Source organism: Artemia sp. Qi Xiang Cuo, chromosome 2 (assembly GCF_049724085.1).
Source record: "Artemia sp. Qi Xiang Cuo chromosome 2, ASM4972408v1, whole genome shotgun sequence".
Classification (NCBI taxonomy): Eukaryota; Metazoa; Arthropoda; class Branchiopoda; order Anostraca; family Artemiidae; genus Artemia; species Artemia sp. Qi Xiang Cuo.
The window spans coordinates 83279032-83298564 of NC_142795.1; the positions used below are offsets into that span (position 1 = coordinate 83279032).

A 19533-nucleotide genomic window follows, 5' to 3' on the forward strand; every position below is an offset into this window, starting at 1 on the left:
AAAACCGGTTTTCTTTGTTCACTCGGAGATAATCAGCTTTGCCTGAGCGAGAGAAACTACTTTGCAGGTATATTTTTATTAAATTTTTAATATATAGCGGTGGTTAGGTATTTAATATAATGCGTTCTGGGCGGCTTGTTTTCCATAATTCTCTGTTGTGTTTTCCATTATCTTGTTTCTAAAGTGTTATATTTTCATCACATTTTGGTATATTTCATTACGATTAACATAACTTCACTCTTTTGGTGTGGTCGCTATAACACGTAAGTATCTTTGCCCCCCCCCCTCCAAAAAAAAATCCTGGATTCGTTATTGGTAAATATATACATGATTCCATTACTTCTTAGGAATAAGGTGAGCCTCCTACTCGCTACCTTTTATTATACTCTTTCTAAACGTAATAATCAATTCATTCGCAAATGCACCCCACCTTTCACCCCTGGTGGTCCAACACATAGCCCTAATTAATATATTTTTGTGATGTTTTGCATTTGTTGATACATCATTTTCTTTGCAAACAGATTTTTTGACTCATTAAAACCATTAGACCAATATCTGATAGTAAAAGAATTTCAGATTTGTTGGATATCGAATATTATTTAAAAATGATTCACGAGGGTGGATATCAATGAAAGTAAGCAAATTAATGTGCTTAACCCTTGACTGGTCAGGTGGGGTAAAATATTACCCCAAGTACTTTTGTTTTTGATATTTCTCAATACCCCTGGGGCTACGCCATAGTGGTTCCTTGTAAACTTCCAACACCCCACGGAGAACCTTTGGTGAGTCATTCGACCTACTGCATCCATCCAGAAAGGAGGTTAGGGAGCCTGGGGTTGTTTTTAACACACCCGAACACTTACGTAACAAAAAAAAAAACTGAAAAGAGGGTCAAATATTTTGAAAAACGGTTCTTAGAGAGTCTGAATGGCTAACATTCGATAGGGAGACTATAATTGCACTACTTCCATCATTTATCTATACCAATACTGAAGGTCTTGCAACATTTTTAGTAGTAAATTTCGCGTTTCTGCAGTTCCAAAGTATTTCTTGCCAAGAAGTTGAACATTTTTACCCTCCTTTGCCTTTCCCATTAATTCCTTACTTTTCTAGGAAGCCAAGATCAGTAGCCACAAAAAGCTAACTGAGGAAGAAGTCATGGAGCTTCTTGAAAGAGAAGAAGATCTATCAGATCTAACAGATGGAGATGAAGGTCGCGATAGAGATCCTGATTTTCAGTTAGAAGACATCGAAGAAGATGCCATAGAAGTCGAAGCTGACCAAGAGGAAGATGTAGAAGCCCTTCAAACTAAATCTCTAGATGTACAGGAACCCTAGATCTTGAGTACGTTACACGAAAATGACGTTTCTCTTGCAAGGTGGCGGAAAAAGCCCGTGGGTGTATTTGTCAGTAGAGACGTAGAACGAAATGATCTAAGCAGCCACCGCCTGACTCTGGGTGTGCCAGTCTTGAATGCGAACAAAAATATAACCGCGGACAGCTGGTACTCCTCGACAAAAATGTGCCAACTACGCTACCAGCCACCACTGTCAGCGCTGGTCACTTGCAATCTTCTTTGCAATGCTTGATATTGCAGGCGTAAACACAGGAGTACTTGTCAACACAACAAGAAGTCAAGAAAAATTGATCCAGCGCCAACAAATCCTCACACAGTTGAGACTATCCCTTAAGAAGCCTCATTTGAAGGTTAGAGTATCCATCAACTCCCTTCCTCGAGAACTTCGAAAGCTAGGTGTTCAATATTGTTGGAATCGAGTCTACAGGTAGTTTAGACGCTGCAGTCTCTGTCCTCTTTCAGCTGACCAGAAGAAGACTAGGGTCTGCAACATCTGCAAAAAGGGGTGCTTCAAGGACCACCTCAACGAAGTTTGTCCAGAATATATCTAGATAATTCATTATAATGTGAAATATATTGTATTTGATTGTATTTGCTTAAAGCTAAATTACAAGTTCCTATCTGAAATAGCTTTTATTTACAAGCGTTTTTAGTTATGGGGTAAATATTTACCCAACCCGACCAGTTACGTAAAAAAACACCCGACCAGTTAAGGGTTCATTAAAACATGGTGCCTAATAAAGAAAGAATTTTGCTGTCTAAGCGTTTGTTTTAATCTTGGAAAGCCTATATTTTAAGGCTATATATGGGATCACAAGAAGGGGGGTGAATTTGTAAGGAAAATGATTATTATATATTTTGAGAGACCATAAAGAAGGCACTAAGTAGTGTCTTCACCTTGACCCTATAGCACCAATGGAAACATGTGTATATTTACCAGATAAAACAAGCTAATGTTAGAATGTTTCGACTGGTCACGATTGATTAGACAGTCAAACTAAAGGGACTCAATAGAGGTAATGGTAGAAGGAGATTTTTTTTTTCCTTTCTACTCTTCCCCAATTTAAATAATGCACGGAAAATGAACTTTAAAAAGATTAATCATTAATACCTCAGTCGAAAGGACTCAACAGAGGTAATGGTGACAGAAGGATAGAATTTTGTCCAGTAAAAAGACTAAACCTAGGACGTTCCTATTGGAACGTTCCTATATAAACAAGACATGGGAAAATAATGGAAAAACCTCCAAACATTCGCCAATTAAAAGACCTATAGAAAAAAGTGCCCAATTCACAAGGAATATCACACAACATGTAAGATCATTTCTTAGATTTAAACACTAATTCCTTTGTGTTTGTCATATTCCTTTCAGTGATTAAATAAAAAAACAAGTTTTTTAAACTGAAAGTAAGGAGCAACATTAAAACTTAAAACGAACAGATATTATTCCGTATATAAAAGGGACTGTCCCATCCTCAGCGCCTCGCTCTTCACGCTACAATTTTTATTGTTTTAGAAAACAAAGTTGTGAGACATAGTCAACCTTTAGCGTAAAGAGCGAGGCATTGAGGAGGGGACAGTCCCTTTCATATACGGAATAATTTCTGTTCGTTTTAAGTTTTAATGTCGCTCCTTACTTTCAGTTTAAAAAACTTGTTTTTTTTATTTAAATTTGAAAGTTTTTGAATAAATGCAGGTTTTGATCTTGGCTCACCGTACATGAATAATTAAAACAAAATTTTCATATTAATTACGTAACTTACGAAGTAACTTACGTAACCAACTTCTATATTCATATATTTTTAATTTGTTTATTAGGGGGTTCGCCCCCTAGTCAACACCTTGCTCTTTAAGCGAAAGTTCAAATTTTGTTCCAATTCTTTAAAAATGACCGCTTAATCACAAAGGCCGTTAATTAGAATATATAGCTCTTATGAAAGTACTAAAAAATCTTTGGCTTAAAGAGCGAGGTATGGACTACGGGGTGAACCCAATCATATATGTAATATTTTCTGTTCGTTTAAAGTTTCGATGTTGCTGCTATTGCAGTTAAAATACTTGTTTTTTTTATATTAAATTTCTGATCTTTTTTTTAATAATGCTGGTAAGTCCGGCGTCCCCTTCATAGCAATGTCCCTTCCCCCATTAAACCTTCATTCATGGAAAGATCCTCCCAAAAAACCGACGACCCCCCCCCCCCCCCACTCCCAGGAAAAATATCCCCTGAAAACGTCTGTATACTTCCAAATAACCAATACTATATGTTAACATTGGGTAAAGTTCATAACTTTTCAGCCCTCTCCCCCGAGAACTTCGGGGGATTAAGTCATCCTAAAAGACATATTTATTATATTTTCGAACATGCTGAACAAAATGAGCTATCTCAAAATTTTGATCAGGTGACTTTGGGAAAAAAATTAGCGTGGGAGGGGGCCTAGTGGCCCTCCATTTTTTTTTGGTCACTTAAAAAGGGCACTAGAACTTTTAATTTCCATTCCAATGAGCCCTCCCACGATCTTCTAGGACAACTGGGTCGATACGATCACCCCTGGGAAAAAAAAAAAAAACAAACAAATAAACACGCACCCGTGATCTTTCTTGTGGCAAAAAATGCAAAATTCCACATTTTTGTAGATGGGAGCTTGAAACCTCTACAGTAAGGTTCTCTGATACGCTGAATATGATGGTGTGATTTTCATTAAAGTTTTATAGCTCTTAGGGGATCTTCCCCCCTTTTTTCGAAAATCAGCCAACTTTTCTCAGGCGCGTCACTTTTGATGGGTAGGACTAAATTTGATGAAACCTATCTATTTGAAATCAGCAATAAAATCTGATTCTTTTGATGTATCTATTGGTAACAAAATACCGTTTTCTAGAGTTTTGGTTACCATTGAGCCGGGTCGCTTCTTACTTACAGTTCGTTACAACGAACTGTTTGATTTCCTTTTATCTATGACTGGAGGATGATTGTGGAAATTTTGGATTGATTTTAGTATGGCGATTCCAGTAGTATATTGGCGGGGAAAGAAGTGCATGTTTGTTTGCATCATCAGTATTGTGCATGTAGTTAGTTCATATGAATAACCAGTATCAAGGATATTTTTTACTCTTAGCCTCTTCTGTTTAGCCCATTGCCCCTAGTGTATATAGGGTTTGTTTCGTTTTTTACGTTCATGTGTAGGCTAGAAAATCGAGTTGAATAAAAGTTGTTCTAGATTACATTACAACATTTTTATTTAAATACAATCTTAAAGAACAGCGCATATACCTAGTGGGATCGCTTCAGCGCTTCCAATTTAGCAAAACTGAACTAAAGATGCATTAAACTAACTTATCAAACAAAAAGAGGTGGAAACTATTGCCCTGCAGCTAATTTTCAAGTAGTTTTGAAAACGAAATGTAAATGAAAGAAATGAAAGAAAAAAAAATGGTTTAAAAAAAAATTATTTGATCGGGGGGGATGGCGAAAGATTTAGTACTTAGATAGCATACAAGTGTTTAAGGAATCATGTGTATATATATAAAAAAAAAAAAAAAAAAAAAAAAAAAAAAAAAAAAAAAAAAAAAAATATATATATATACATATATATATATATATATATATATATATATATATATATATATATATAAAAAAAAAAAAAAAAAAAAAAAAAAAAAAAAAAAAAAAAAAAAAAAAAAAAAAAAAAAAAAAAAAAAAAAAAAAAAAAAAAAAAAAAAAAAAAAAAAAAAAAAAAAAAAAAAAAAAAAAAAAAAAAAAAAAAAAAAAAAAAAAAAAAAAAAAAAAAAAAAAAAAAAAAAAAAAAAAAAAAAAAAAAAAAAAAAAAAAAAAAAAAAAAAAAAAAAAAAAAAAAAAAAAAAAAAAAAAAAAAAAAAAAAAAAAAAAAAAAAAAAAAAAAAAAAAAAAAAAAAAAAATATATATATATATATATATATATATATATATATATATATATATATATATATATATATATATATATATATATATATATATATATATATATATATATATATATATATATATATATATATATATATATATATATATATATATATATATATATATGCACACTGTTTAGTACTAATTTATCAAAAGACGAAACGAAAAAACTAAATGGAAAAGTTTTCAAGTTGAACCAATCGAGAGCGCTTTGTAAACGCCTATAAGCTAATAGGAAAAAGTAAACAATTTGTAGGAAAGGTCAGGTATCATTCGCGAAAGGATTTTCACACAACATTACACAAGCTTCTCTAGGCTTGAACAAGAACGATACGGTTATCCTTTTTGGCCTTAATATCCTTTTAAATAAATCTCAGGGATGTTTTAAGTTGCACCATTCGACATACCTTGAAAATATATTTTTCAAGGTTTACAAATAAATTTCACAAATAAATTTACAAATGAATGGGATTAATAAATAAATTTCACCAAAACTATCATAGACTAGATAAGCACGCGAGGACAACTATATCTTCCTTCGGGGGATTGAGAGTTGGCACCAAACTATTATTTGTGGTTACATACGTCCGTTTTAAGTTTCTTCTTGTTACTCATTTTAAATTGCTTTCGTTTCAGATTTTATTCATTCATTACTATTAATTCTTGTTTTTGTTTTTTTTTTAGAGTTTGAATAATTGCTTGACTTTATTTCTTAACTTCTCTTCGTTTTCGAACTGACATAACTCTATAATGTGTTATCAGGAGATATCTTTGAATTTTTTTTTTCTGTTTAATTAATAGCTGGCAACAAAATACAAAATTCTATATTTTTGCAGATGAGAGCTTGAAACATCCATAGTAGGGTTCTCCGATACACTGAATATGACGATGCGATTTTCATTAAGATTCCGTGACTGTTTGGGGATATTTCCCTCCTTCATTGAATATCGGGCAAATTTTTCAGGCATACAATTTCATGGACAGAACAAGTGCCTGCAGTGCTAGCCAAGGAGGGGCGCATGTGCCATTAGCTTAATAATTGCGCTATTCTTTAGTTTTAAGTCATGAGGTGTCTAATCAGCAATTTGAACCGAATTAAAAACGCTGGTGTATTCATTTTACAGGCTTTGTTTTCTCCTGGGACTCGTTGTGATTCTCACTGTTGCTTTTCTTCCAACCGAAGATTTCTTTGTCAATTGTTGTCAGTTGGGATTCATTGTGGAGGTTGCTGTCGCATCTCTTCTAACAACAAATCTTGTTTGCGCTTCATTACCGAGCATCTTTCCCTCAGACGCTTTTCCATACCTTTTGCTTTAGCTGTTCGGTTTCATTCATAACTTTATAATTTTGTATGACGTCATAGATACCAAAAAAAAACTTCTTTCCCAGCCTTTCCCCAGGCGTTATATTTTTGCTTCAATTACATTGTTATATAATTAAGTAACAACCAGAAATGTTCCAATGCCTATGCCCTCTGAAATATCTAAATTACGCATTGCCATAATCATCGTTTTATTCTTTAGTTTCAAGTCATATGGTGGCAAATCAGAAAATTTCGGTTGAATTAAGAAATTCGGGCAGGAATTTAATTCTGCCTTCCTGTTTATCCTTTACAGGGTAAACAGCACAGCTAAACAGCACGGTCTTTATTCTATTGTCATATCTGAAATATTTAAATTACACAATAGCATCATTATCGTGTTATTCTTTAGTTTTAAGTAACATTTTCGTTTGAAATTCAATGTCATTGTAATGTTTTTTTTGCTGTTTCTTGTTCCATTCCTTTTTCTTAAGCTATTTGGAGTCATTTGTCATTCTTTTGTAATTTTGCATGCGCCATCAATACTTAAAACGATATGGCCATCCCAGGGGAAAATGATGTAATTCTTCCCTTTCAAAGTATGTAACTGTGACGTCGCTCACATGATTTTTTTCTGGCATGAATTCAATTGTTCTTTCCTGTTTATCCTTCACAGAAGCCAAAAATACTTTATTTCGTTCCAGGGTTGTTATGAAATTCAGGCGTAAATTCATTTTCTCCTTCTTGTGTATCTTTGCAGACACTAAAATAACAATTCTTCATTCTAGGGAGAAAAGTCAGCAATTTCAGTTGATCCTGAAATTCACTTCCTTCCTCTTATTTATCCTTCACAGACTCAACCAAGCTAAACTAACACGTTCCTTCATTCGTTTGACTTGTAACCGCTGATTTCGTAATTCAACATTTTCATTTGCAATTCAACGTTATTTTTGCTGATCCTTGTTCCATTCCTTTTTCTTTAGCTGTTCGGAGTCATTTGCCATCTTCTGTAATTTTGCTGTGTCGTATATAACAAAAACGATACGACCACTCATGGGGGGAAAATAATGCAAGTTATGCTTTTGGTTTGCATATAAATATGACGTCCTTCACATGCTTTTCCCCCAAAATCATGGCTCTAAACGACTCTTCTCAAACTCAGGACCCACCTAGATCGTTTTTTCAGGCCACAAAATTCCAGGGTACCGATAAAAAAATTGAGCCGTCTTGACAAAAAAAAATTATAAATAAGTATATATATATATATATATATATATATATATATATATATATATATATATATATATATATATATATATATATATATATATATATATATATATATATATATATATATATATATATATATATATATATATATATATATATATATATATATATATATATATATATATATATATATATATATATATATAGTCACTTGTTTTTTAACTGAGCTTGATGTCCCAGTGAATCAGCAGGTTCATTTACATCATCCTCCCCTTCTCACATTTTCGTGTGACTTTCGGTGTAGTTGTTTGTGTCTCACAAAATTTCTTCCAAGGGATCCATTAGGTTACGTGAGATCCCATAATTTCTTGGATGTGCAAGGCGTTCTTCCACAGCCTTATAGGGTCTAAAAAGTAAATTTGGCTAAATGAAGATGGTTCAAACTTCAATGGTTTGTGATGGATATACCGCTAAATTGATTTTGTAAAAAATTTGTCCAGCTACTGTGAAGCTGAAAAGCTTACGGCTATTGATGGTTCGGCCATCTCTTACGTAGAATGAAGCTAAATCGAAACATTTGTTTGTGGAACTATTCAGAGAACAAGTGACATTTTTGACACGTTCTTATACTCACTTTTGCGTGTCTGCTAACCACACAATTCTTTGTTCGTCAATTTCATTTGACACGTTCTGATTCTCGCTGTCGCTTGTGATTTTCGCTGGCACTTATCTTCTAAGTGCATATTTCTTTGTCCTCGCTGTAGCATACCTTTTAACCACGTATTTCTTTGTTCTTCCTTTTCATTTTTGATTCGTCCTGATCCTCATTTCAGCAATGAGGAATCAGTAAAGTGATCCTCGTAAACGCACATTTTCTTGTTCTTCACTTTCGTTTTTGACTCATTGTAATTCTCACTGTCACTTATCTTTTAACCACACATTTCTTTTTTCATCAATTTCGTTTTTTACTCGTTGTAATTGCCGTTTCCACAAGTATTCTAACGACATATGTCTTTGTTATTCATTTTCGTTTATTATTGCTTCAGACATTTTTTCAATGCCCTTTACCTATGCTACTCAGTTGGTCTCATCACATTTGATGGTCTACGTTGTTCATTTTCATCCGTGTATTACATTTCTCAAGTCGTCCTCTTGATCTTGTCTCATTTAATGGTCCAGTTTGGTCATTTTGATCAATTGGAAATTTACATTTTTGTCCTCTAGGTATTATGAAACTACTTAAAACGCCTTCTTTTTTGTTCAATTTCATTTTTGATTCTTTCCAATCCTCGTTGTCACGTGTCTTGTAGCCGTGTATTTCTTTGTTCTTCGCTTTCGTTTTTGACTCATTGTAATTTTTACTGCCGCTTATTTTTTAACTGCATACTTCTCTGTTCTTCACTTTCGTTTTTGACTCGTTTTAATTGTAGTTTTCGCGAGTATTCTAACGACATAATTCTTTACTCATCATTTTCGTCCATCATTACTTCAGATATTTTTTTTTCAATGCCCTTTGCCCTAGCTGCTTGGACTGGCCGTCTCACCTTTGATGTGTCTATGTTGTTCATTTTCACCAATTGTGAATTTACATTTCTCAGGTCGTCCTCTTGATCTTGCCTCATTTGATGGTCCAGTGCGTTCATTTTAAGCAATTGTTAGTTTACATTTTGTTGTCTAGGTATTATGAAAACGCTAAAAACGCTTTTAGCAAATAGACTCATTACACTTGGTATTTTATACTTAGCTAAGCTGTTTGTGTAACTTTGCATGCGTCATAGACAATGCAAGTGATACAACCACTCCTGAGGCAAAAATGACGTATTTTATGCTCTTGAAATGTGCCCATATATATGACGTCACTCAAGTGATTTTTTTTCCCAAAATTAAGACTCTTAACAAGTTTTCTCAAACTCGTGACATATTTAGATTTTTTTTTCGGCCAGAATATCCCAGGATGTCAATTTTCAAAAAAAAAACAAAAAAAACATGGAACCGTTTTCGATAAAAAAATTTATACATAAATATATATATACAATTATTGTTCATTTAAAGAGATAAGATATACATAGCTATATAAATATAGCACCTACCAACATATTTAAATGGTTTATGGAGCTTAACCAAATTTGCCAGAATAGTGTCTATAATTGTTGTTGACCATGTGCTAACTTTCCCATGTTGATAACTATTTCCTCCGATAGTTGATTCGATTGCTTCTTTAATAATGGCACTTACTTCATCGACAACAAATTGGTTCTTTAAAAAAAAAAAAAAAAATTCTCAAACTCGTGACATATTTATATTTTTTTTCCGGCCAGAATATCCCAGGATGTCAATTTTCAAAAAAAAAAAAAAAACAAAAATGGAACCGTTTTCGATAAAAAAAATTTATAGGCTACATAAATATATATATATATACAATTATTGTTCATTTAAAGAGATAAGATATACATAGCTATATAAATATAGCACCTACCAACATATTTAAATGGTTTATGGAGCTTAACCAAATTTGCCAGAATAGTGTCCATAATTGTTGTTGACCATGTGCTAACTTTCCCATGTTGATAACTATTTCCTCCGATAGTTGATTCGATTGCTTCTTTAATAATGGCACTTACTTCATCGACAACAAATTGGTTCTTTAAAAAAAAAAAAAAAATTAATCTTTTTTGTCAAGGAAACATTTAATGATATTCACCCTTTTATACTTAGCTAAATAAGTTAACCCCAGTTTTGGGGGTTTCCATCCAAAACTTCTGTTGACTCTTGGTTGTGTTGACTTTCAGAGGATGTAAGGTAAAAGGTAAAAATACACCAAAAGTGTGAAATTGTTTAACACTCGGAAAAACATTGGGAACCTCCTTGAAATCACAAATTCTCCGGAATTTCTGGGGACTTCTTACTTAAACCATCAATAAAATTTGTTTTCATTTATTTTTGGCTTCTCTTTGAAATAAATACATGCGTACACGCCTGATTTGATGGTTAAAGTATAGTGAAAGGGGGCTTCATTTTGTCCAACAAGGCACAGTGGCTGATATCAAAATGTTGATTTAGATCTTTACAAAGCAAGAGCAGGTGAGACCCAACCTTTTGCTAGAATCTTTAACTATATAAACTATATACCTAAGTAATCTAGATTACGCATGTTCAAAATGAAATCTTTAAAACAAACAAGGTAAAATGAATTTTCTTTTTTTACATGCAAGTACTCACTTATAATGATTGCCCCCTATAGAGGCAAGCAACCGACTAAAGAACGAACTCTAGCAGTTCAAAAAAAAAAAAAAGTCAAGTAAGCAAGAATCGCTAATCGAAGCTGATTCAGGAATAATATTTATTACTTTAATTGTTCTTAATAATAAAAGTTTATTGCAAAAACAAATTTGTGAGAGCTTTCCTAACCGAACTGTGACTGCTATCAGCGCTAAATGGTAACGTTTAGGAGTGGCACCCCTCGAGAAAATTTTAGCCTAGTACATGACACAGAATTTGCACTGTACAACGATGAATGGACAACTCTTACGGGTTTCGTTTGGTTTGGCAGGCTTTCTTGGCTGAAAAACTCCTTCCGAGCTAAGTTATCTATTATGAGTTGCCTCCCCGTAGTAGCATGATATTTGTAGGCATGAATATATAATGAGTTGGAGGTAATAGGCTTGGCATTGTCTGTGCAGTATTTCGACTCTTATTGATAGAAGAGCATCGCCAAGTGTGGAAAGTCTTATTGTGATCAAGATGGGCCCAAGATTGCACAAAGCCTCAATTCAACTGGAAGCCCCACGGACTTCTTGCTGTCCAATTCTAAGCCAGCTTAAGCGCTTCGTCCAGACTTGAGAAGATATGTTAGTCCCTGTCCTGCACTGTTTTTGGGACCATTACTTTTCCTCAGACCATAATAATTTCAATGATTTAAAGAATATTAAAATTGCAACCTGGAATGTTACGACATAAAAAATGACTATCGTATTGGCGGGGCGGATCTAGAATAAAATCTTGGGGGAGAACCAATGTGACAAGGGTACCAATGAGAAAAATTTTGGGGGGAGGGGAGGCGGGCAATGTGACAAATTTGCCAATAATTGACCAAATTTATTCTAAAAAAGAGTAAAAAAGCAATGAATGAGGGCGCCAGAAAAATCTTTGGGATGAAATCTTGTGGAATCTTTGGGATTTCCTCCCAGCCCCTGAATCCGCCACTGCGTATTGGCATTTTGACTGACGAATTCAGACGCCTTGAACTGGACTTTTTAGGAGTTTCAGATATCCATATACCAGGGCTGCTAAGTCTTCTTTAGATTGGGAAGGTATTAATGATAGAATGCAAGTAGCCCCTATAGAAACGAATTATGAAGACAGTAGTGACTACAATAAATATTACTTACAGCTACAGGAACAAATAGTCAGGCCCAGGTAGAAATACGGATAGATGGTATCCTAGCGTAGGTAAATTTGATGCAGTAAAAGGAAACAGTAATGGTTAAAGACTGCTGCAATTTTATAGGTATAAAAAATCTAGTTATAACTAGTGTTGTAAAATTACTGTAAAATAAAAACTCGGTAAGTAAAATTGGTAAAATAAAGTAAAACTGGTAAAATAAGGTAACATTGATAAGACAAGGTAAAGCAAGGTGCTCCCTAAGAAATACAGGATAAAATTGGTGTTTTAGAGTTGCCTTGTAGCTACACACTAGTTGATTTTCCTGGGCTTAAAAACGGCAATATCCGTTCATCTAGAGTTTCATCAATTTTATTAACTGTCTAATTTATCCCTTTAGTAATCTTGTTTCTTGGGTAATACCTCAGCAAATCGACAGTGTCTGATTTCCGACATCCATTTTGTAAAAAAAAAACAAAAAAAAAACAAAAAAAAAAAATAAATAAATCGAACTTACCATTATTTGGGAGTAAAATGGTATTAGTCATTTTTCTTTCTACATTTAAACCTAAGAAAAATTGCTTGTTTAAATAGCCGTATTCAGCCACATTCCTCATATCATATAGATCATTGGCGCCGGCAAGGGGGGCAGAGGGGGGGGGGCATGCCCCCTGGAAATTTGGGACTATAAAGTAATTAGCCTATAAGGAAACTAAAGGAAAGAGAGCAGAATAGGAAAAAACCATGGGAAAAAGTTTGCTTCTCCATTGTTGGCTACCTGCCAATTGATTTTGACCCATAATAAGGAAAATATAAGTTCTAATTTTTGACTGAGTAACCCCTAACCAGTTTTCCACACACATTTGTTTTATATGATTTGGTTGGAGCAAAAAAACTCTTCATAGTAATGAATGGTAAGTAAATAACAATCCTTGTCAATAACGAAAGTATAAGAGCCTAACTATTGATAACATTCAGTCAAATAATCAGCTATTTGTTGTGATCTTAAATATGTATTCGTTTATTAGTAATTAGTGCAGTTATTAGAACACAAGAAAGTTCGTAAAATTATAGAAAACACAAGGAAAACAACTTAATAACGGGCAATTTCGGTAAGAATTTGCCGTCAACTTTTGCTTGTATTGCAAGAGTACCAATTAGCTGATATATAAAGCCACTATAATCAGAAATGTCTCCCCTGAACGAAATGCTAAGAATTTCTGTATTTTCCCCCTGAACGGATACGATTTTGTGATTTTTATTGTCATTTTTTTTTGTTTCTAGGAGTGATTGTATTTATCTATTTGTCGCTTTGAAAAAAGATTTAATTTTCTACAGTTATGAAGTATAAAGTTGACAAATGTACTGGCTTTTGGTATTCAAAATTAAATTGAAAATACTGAGCTAAGATATTTTATTTGATTTTACTAATCCGAGTTTTAATGTTCTATTTTTAACAAACTACTTTGATAATGCATCACTTTTTATAAGCACTGAATCTAAAGGCGTTAAATATTTCGAGGGTTTGTAACTAGGTGTAAAAGTGTCGATATTGGTTAAAAAATATCCGTCAAACACTTCGGCATTGCTCAACAAAACTTAACGCTAGGAGTTTGTATCTTAGTTTACGTAAGTAGACTACTGTTTTCTGTATTTTTTGTAACTACTTACTTTTTGTTGTTTTTGAACACTTTTACTTTAATTGATATACTCTTTCCATTGCCTTTAGAAAATTGTTTGTCTCTAAGCTTCATTAAATAAAGAAAATAAAACAAGTTTTTTCAACTGAAAGTAAGGAGTAGCATTAAAACTTAAAACGAATAGAAATTATTACGTATATGAGGGCGGTTTCTCCCTACAGTAGTTACTGAAAAATAACGTTTGTCCACAAAAAGACAAAAGTATATTTTTCACGTTACCTCTATCATTATCAACATTTAACTTGGCAAATAACGTCTCTACATCTTTTTTTCTGATGACTTAGAGTATGACTTTGATGACTTAAAGAGTATTTTTTTTATGACGAGTCTAAGATCATTTTTTTTTCGGCTATCTATTTTTTTTTGTCATATGTCGATCCTGCTTGTAGCCCTTTCTGTCTTTAGCAGTTCACAGAACTAATTTAATTTTAGTTCAGCTAATATTTCACCATTTTAAAATTATAATTACCTGTAATATAATACACTTTATCGTTCTGACAACAAGAGACCTGTGTCGGACAGACGGCCTTTTAAACCAGGGAACAACTAAACACAAAACAAAATCATATTCAGTAATTCAATCCTTTTTCTGCCAGCCTCTTCGCGCTTTTGTGCTCTAAAAATTACAAGGCCTCACAAAATATGTCAGTAAAATATGTAAGATACCGGTAAAATACGTAAAATACCGGTAAAATAGGTAAAGTACGTAATTTACGTAAAATAGGTAAAATACCAATGTTACGGGGGTCCGTAAAATTACGGTAAAATACGCAAAATACCCAATTTTATCGTGACCAATTTTACCAGTTACAACACTAGTTATAACCTATACACTATTCGGTCATTAAATGGTCCATAAGTTAATATGGTATTCACATGATGATAAGGCCTAACCTTATTGATTATGTTATTCTAAACCGAAGACTGGCAGGATCGATACAAGATACTAGGGTATATAGGAGTGCTGTTATTGATGTTTACATGTTATTGCTGTTATTGATTAGTGCTGCTATCATGTTGGTAGACTCCAGGATGAGAATTTGAGGGAACTTTCCCAGGAACAGTTGAATACTACACTGGAGAGTTTAAATTTTGACAATATAGTAATATGGATGGAATACTTTTAGGAGAATAGTTTATGAAGTCACTGATGTTGTCTTAGGGCGGAAAGTTAGAAACGCAGCTAGGAAATTAGTGAAAATTCTTTATGTTTGATAGAGAGGAGGAGGGGCCTCTACAAACATTATTTGAATGATAGATTATATGGAAATCAGAGGAATGTAAAGAATGTGGAGAAAGCATTAAAATCTGAATTAAGTAGCTGTGAAGTGGAGGCCATGGATATAACTGCCGAAGATCTGGAAGATGCAGCCAGACGGCATAATAGTAAAATATCGTACTGGTATGTTAACAAAATGAGGGAATAGTCAACCTGGACTTGTCCCAGTTAAAGATGGGAACAGGGCCACAGTTATCGAGAAGGAAAGGGTTAAAGAAAGATGGGCAGAACATTTTGAGAATGTGCCAAACCGTGATGGAGTTACAGGAAAATATATAGAAAGGAAAGAAAAAGTTTGTGACACAAAAAGGAGTAAAAAATTATAAAGCCCCGGATGCTGATATTGTGGTAAATGAGTTTTTAAATATGATGGTTGTCCGGCGTGCAAAAAGTGGGGTAGCATAGTAGCCATGCTACTTGGCAGTTTTCATGGCCTAGTTAAATTTACCCGCGGATTTTTTTCAGAAAATGCCAGTGCTACCACTATCTTGAATTTTTTCGGCAGCTTTTGGAATTTTGTCGAGTCCTGTTACTGGTTGTTTTGAAACTTTTCGCATACCTGGTGGTTGTGATATTAGTTAGCGATAAGTTACTGAAGATTATGAATTTTACTTTTGAAAAAGAAGAAGTACCTAGATTTCAGGAAATCTCTTATTAAATCCTTCCATAAGAAAGGGTATAATAGTGACTGCATTGGTCTGTTTTCTGTAGGAAGTAAATTACTCAATATGATGATACTTTTTAGACTTAGAAAAGTCGTAGATAAAGTTTTAAGAGAAGAACAGTGTGGTTTTAGGAAGGGTAGAGGATACATCGACCGAATTTGCACTCTTAGATTATTAACTGAGAAGAGCCTGAGTCATCAAATGCGTTTAGTCCTCAGTTAATTCAAGAAGAACATTGGTACAATTAAGGTAGAAAGTGAGGCTAGTAGCTGGTTTCGTTTTAAATCAGGAGTCAAGCAGAGTTGTATTCTATCCCCGTTTACATGGACCCTATTTGATGGACTTTGTCCTAAGGACCACAGCAAAGGCTATGGGAGAACATGGAATCAAATGGCAAAGTAAAAGTCTCCTAGACTTAGATTATGCTGGTGATTAAAGCATCCTATATGAAAAGTTAGTAAAATGAATGAAATTGAGTTTTTGCAAGTTCAGGGTGCAAGAATATGTTTGAAAATTAATGTTAAGAAGATTAAGTCGCTAACACTAGGAATAAGTGAAGAGGTAATGTTGGATGGCGAAAAGATTGATCAAGTGGACAGCTTCGCTTACCTAGGTTGCAATATTAGTTAAGAAGGTGGGTACCGTAAAGATGTTAAAAGTAAAATAACCCAGAGTGTCTTTTCACAGTTGAAAAAAGTTACGAAGAATAGGAAGATATGTTTCCGAACCAAGATTAGAATATTGGAAGCTACAGTGACAGAAGTGGTCAAAGCGTGGACGCCTCGAAAAACAGATGAGGAGTTGCTACGTGTTTTCCAGAGAAATTACTTACGGATTATTTTGGGTATCAGCCTAACTGACCGTATCTCAAATGGTAAGCTGTGCGAAAAACGTGGTTAAATTCAGCTTTCTATGGCTATAATGAGAGAAAGGATGATCTGGCTAGGACACATTCTACGGATGAAAGATGACATATTGCCAGAAATTATCCTTGTCACCGAACCGTCTAGGACCAAACGAAAAGTAGGTCGTCCACGAGTGGGGTGGAAGGATGTCGTAAGGGAAATGGGAACTGCTTAGGAGGGCGTAAATAGGGGGGCTTTTAATAGATTGGGATGGACGAGGAGCATGCGTAGCTGTGTTGGCCTCAGGCGGCTTAGTGCTGCAGTGAGTTGTTAGTAGTAGTAGTATATAATCATAGGCAGCGCGCTAACGCTGCCTAAGTAAAGACAGATGTGGGCACAATGTGTTTTTTTTTCTTCTTCAGTCATGCACTTCGTATCGAAGGAGTTTTCGTAGAAATTTAGAAAAAGCCTCTTTAGATTGGAAACGAAAGTGACTAGTGCTCTTTTTAATACTCGAAAGTAATTTGAAGGAAGCTAGCCCCCCCCCCACGCCCATTATTTCCCCCAACCCCACGAATCAAAATTTTGAGATAGCCATTTTGTTCAGCGTAGTTGATTTCCTGATAGAAAATATGTTTTAAAGGAGGACACTCCCCCACAACCCTCGGGGCAAGGGTTTTAAGTTATGCCCTGAGGGCATATGCCAAAACAGGCTAGTGCCTTTTTTAATAGTTGAAAGTGATTGGATAGCGACTAACGCCCCTCTCACGATGTGGGCACAATGTGTTTTTTTTTCTTCAGCCGGGCACTTCGTACCGAAGGAGTTGTCGTAGAAACCTCGAAAAGGGCTCATTCCATTGAAAATTCAAAGGGCTAGTGTTCAGTCATGATTCATTCCCCGAACGAGTAACACCTTAGGCGCTCCGTGCCTGCGGTAGTTTTGGCTGAGGAGTGAAATATCTTGTGAGATTAATGTTTTGAATTGATGAAAGAAAATTTTTTGGTGTGTGATTATTGCTTTGAACTGAAGAATTGCATGGAGTAAAAGAGGATTGGATTTGAGTCATTATAAACAGAGCCTTTGATTACCGACGTTGGAAAAGGTGTTTGCCGTGCCAAACGGCTAAAAGCACTGCACGCTAGCAACATCGTGGATAAACAATCGTTGCCGGCTGAGGTAAGACTATTTGTCCATTTTTTTAATTGCTGCTTATTCATGGGGCGAAATAAAAGAAACCGTAAAGAAGTCTCATTCGAAGAGGATCAAAATGATTATTCGTCATCTTCACCTAAAGAGGGAGAAACTTTGTCAATTTCGACGCTGGCTCGGAGCTTTTCTGAAATTCTAACTATAGTGAAAGACAATGGAAAAAAGCTTGACGGTATCACGGACCAGTTCAAATCTCTGGAAACCCGGGTCAAATCGCTTGAGGAAGCGCTATCTGGCCAATCGCAGAAATTTTCGACGATCCAGACCCTTGTGGCGGCTACTGAGAATGAAATAATAAATGTAAAATCACAGATTAGTGTTGTTACAGCTGAGTCAGTGTTTCTCCGTGAAGAAAATAATCAGTTGAAAAATCGGTTAATGCATTGCGAGTATAGAATGAATGAGAAAAATATAGTGGTTTGGAATGTACCTTGAGATAATAAAGAGGAAGCTAAATCGATTTTCAAAACTGTTTGTGAAGAATGACTAGGTGTAAACAAGACCCCAGAATTTGCTGTTACAGAAGTTAAAAAAGAGCGTAGATATTTTAAAGTTACTGTTCGGTCTAAAGAATAAAAATAACGATTCTGAAACAGAGTAAAAAACTTAAAGGAAAGACTGTTTGCGGTCATAAAGATATTTATCTTAGTGATGATGCTCCGACGGCAGTGAGAGATATTAGAAAACGGCTGATTGAAAAAAGATCAAAGTTTGCTGATTGTGGTATTCAAGCTTGGGTAACAAAATCGGTTCCACCTCTCCTTTGTTTTGATCGGCCAAATGGCCTGCGTGTTTCTTTCTCCGTGAATGACGTGATTCCTGAATTGTCAGTGCCGATAAATCCTCGAGGTGGGCCTATGCAATGCTAGGCGGGTTGTCATATTTATATTCATATTAATTATTTTAGTTTAATATGGTTTTGAGTTATTATTTTGTTGTGCTTTTACTTCTTTGTTTTTTTTTGTGATAGCATATTGGTATGAAGTAATGTTGTCTCGTGTTTTTTTATCTTCCTTTTTTTAAAAAAGATGTTGTGGATGGAATAATGTAAAAAAAACAAAATGAGGAAAAGTATTAATGGTGTATAATGTATAGCGCTGTGCGGAGCGTACCGGGTTGTGATTGGAGTTCTTATGGATTGGTCTTGGCTTTCAGTTATACTAGGCTTGGAAACAGTAGTAGTGTTTTTTGGTTTTGATGAAGATATTTATGTTTCTAAATTAAAATTTGCGCAGATTAGTCGTAATGAGGGAAAACGACTTGGAATGGAGATTACTTTTTTTTTGTTTTGTTTTTTTAATTGTTATTTTTTATTATGGTTTGCTGGTCTTTTAGGGCATGGTGTGGTTTCTCTTAACGTGGGGTTACTATTTGATAATGGATAGAGATAATCGTGAAATTCCATCATCAAGGTTAAAAGAATTTGAGCGGAATTCTCTTTCATTTCAGTCAATTTTTCAAACTATTGTAGCTGGTGATGATGAAAATACTTCTAGTAATTTTGATATCCCAAAAAATCAATATATATTTATGAATGAGCTGGTAAGAAAAAATGTAAATACAAGTAGGATGTCGTTTTGGAATTGCCGGGGTTGGAGGACTGCGCAGGATGTGATTGAAATTTTTT

At 34.4% G+C, this 19533-nt stretch overlaps 2 protein-coding genes across 4 annotated transcripts in view; one reads left to right on the top strand and one right to left on the bottom strand.

Annotated features, from left to right (window-relative positions):
- Positions 1–19533, bottom strand: part of Dlc90F (dynein light chain 90F) — a 36531-nt gene that overhangs the window by 1600 nt on the left and 15398 nt on the right. For all 3 annotated transcript variants that reach the window (XM_089108315.1, XM_089108314.1, XM_089108316.1), the window contains exon 3: positions 10303–10468. In XM_089108315.1, coding sequence (XP_088964441.1) covers positions 10303–10468 — 166 coding nt within the window. The remainder of the gene's footprint in view (positions 1–10302; positions 10469–19533) is intronic.
- LOC148955705 (uncharacterized) lies at positions 912–2016 on the top strand. Its single transcript, XM_089108313.1, has one exon. It carries the CDS (start codon positions 1159–1161, stop codon positions 1336–1338), a length of 180 nt encoding a protein of 59 aa, XP_088964439.1. The 5' UTR covers positions 912–1158; the 3' UTR covers positions 1339–2016.

Coding starts and splice junctions, on each gene's coding strand:
- LOC148955705 (XM_089108313.1), top strand. CDS start 1,159: ATGGAGCTTCTTGAAAGAGAAGAAGATCTATCAGATCTAACAGATGGA.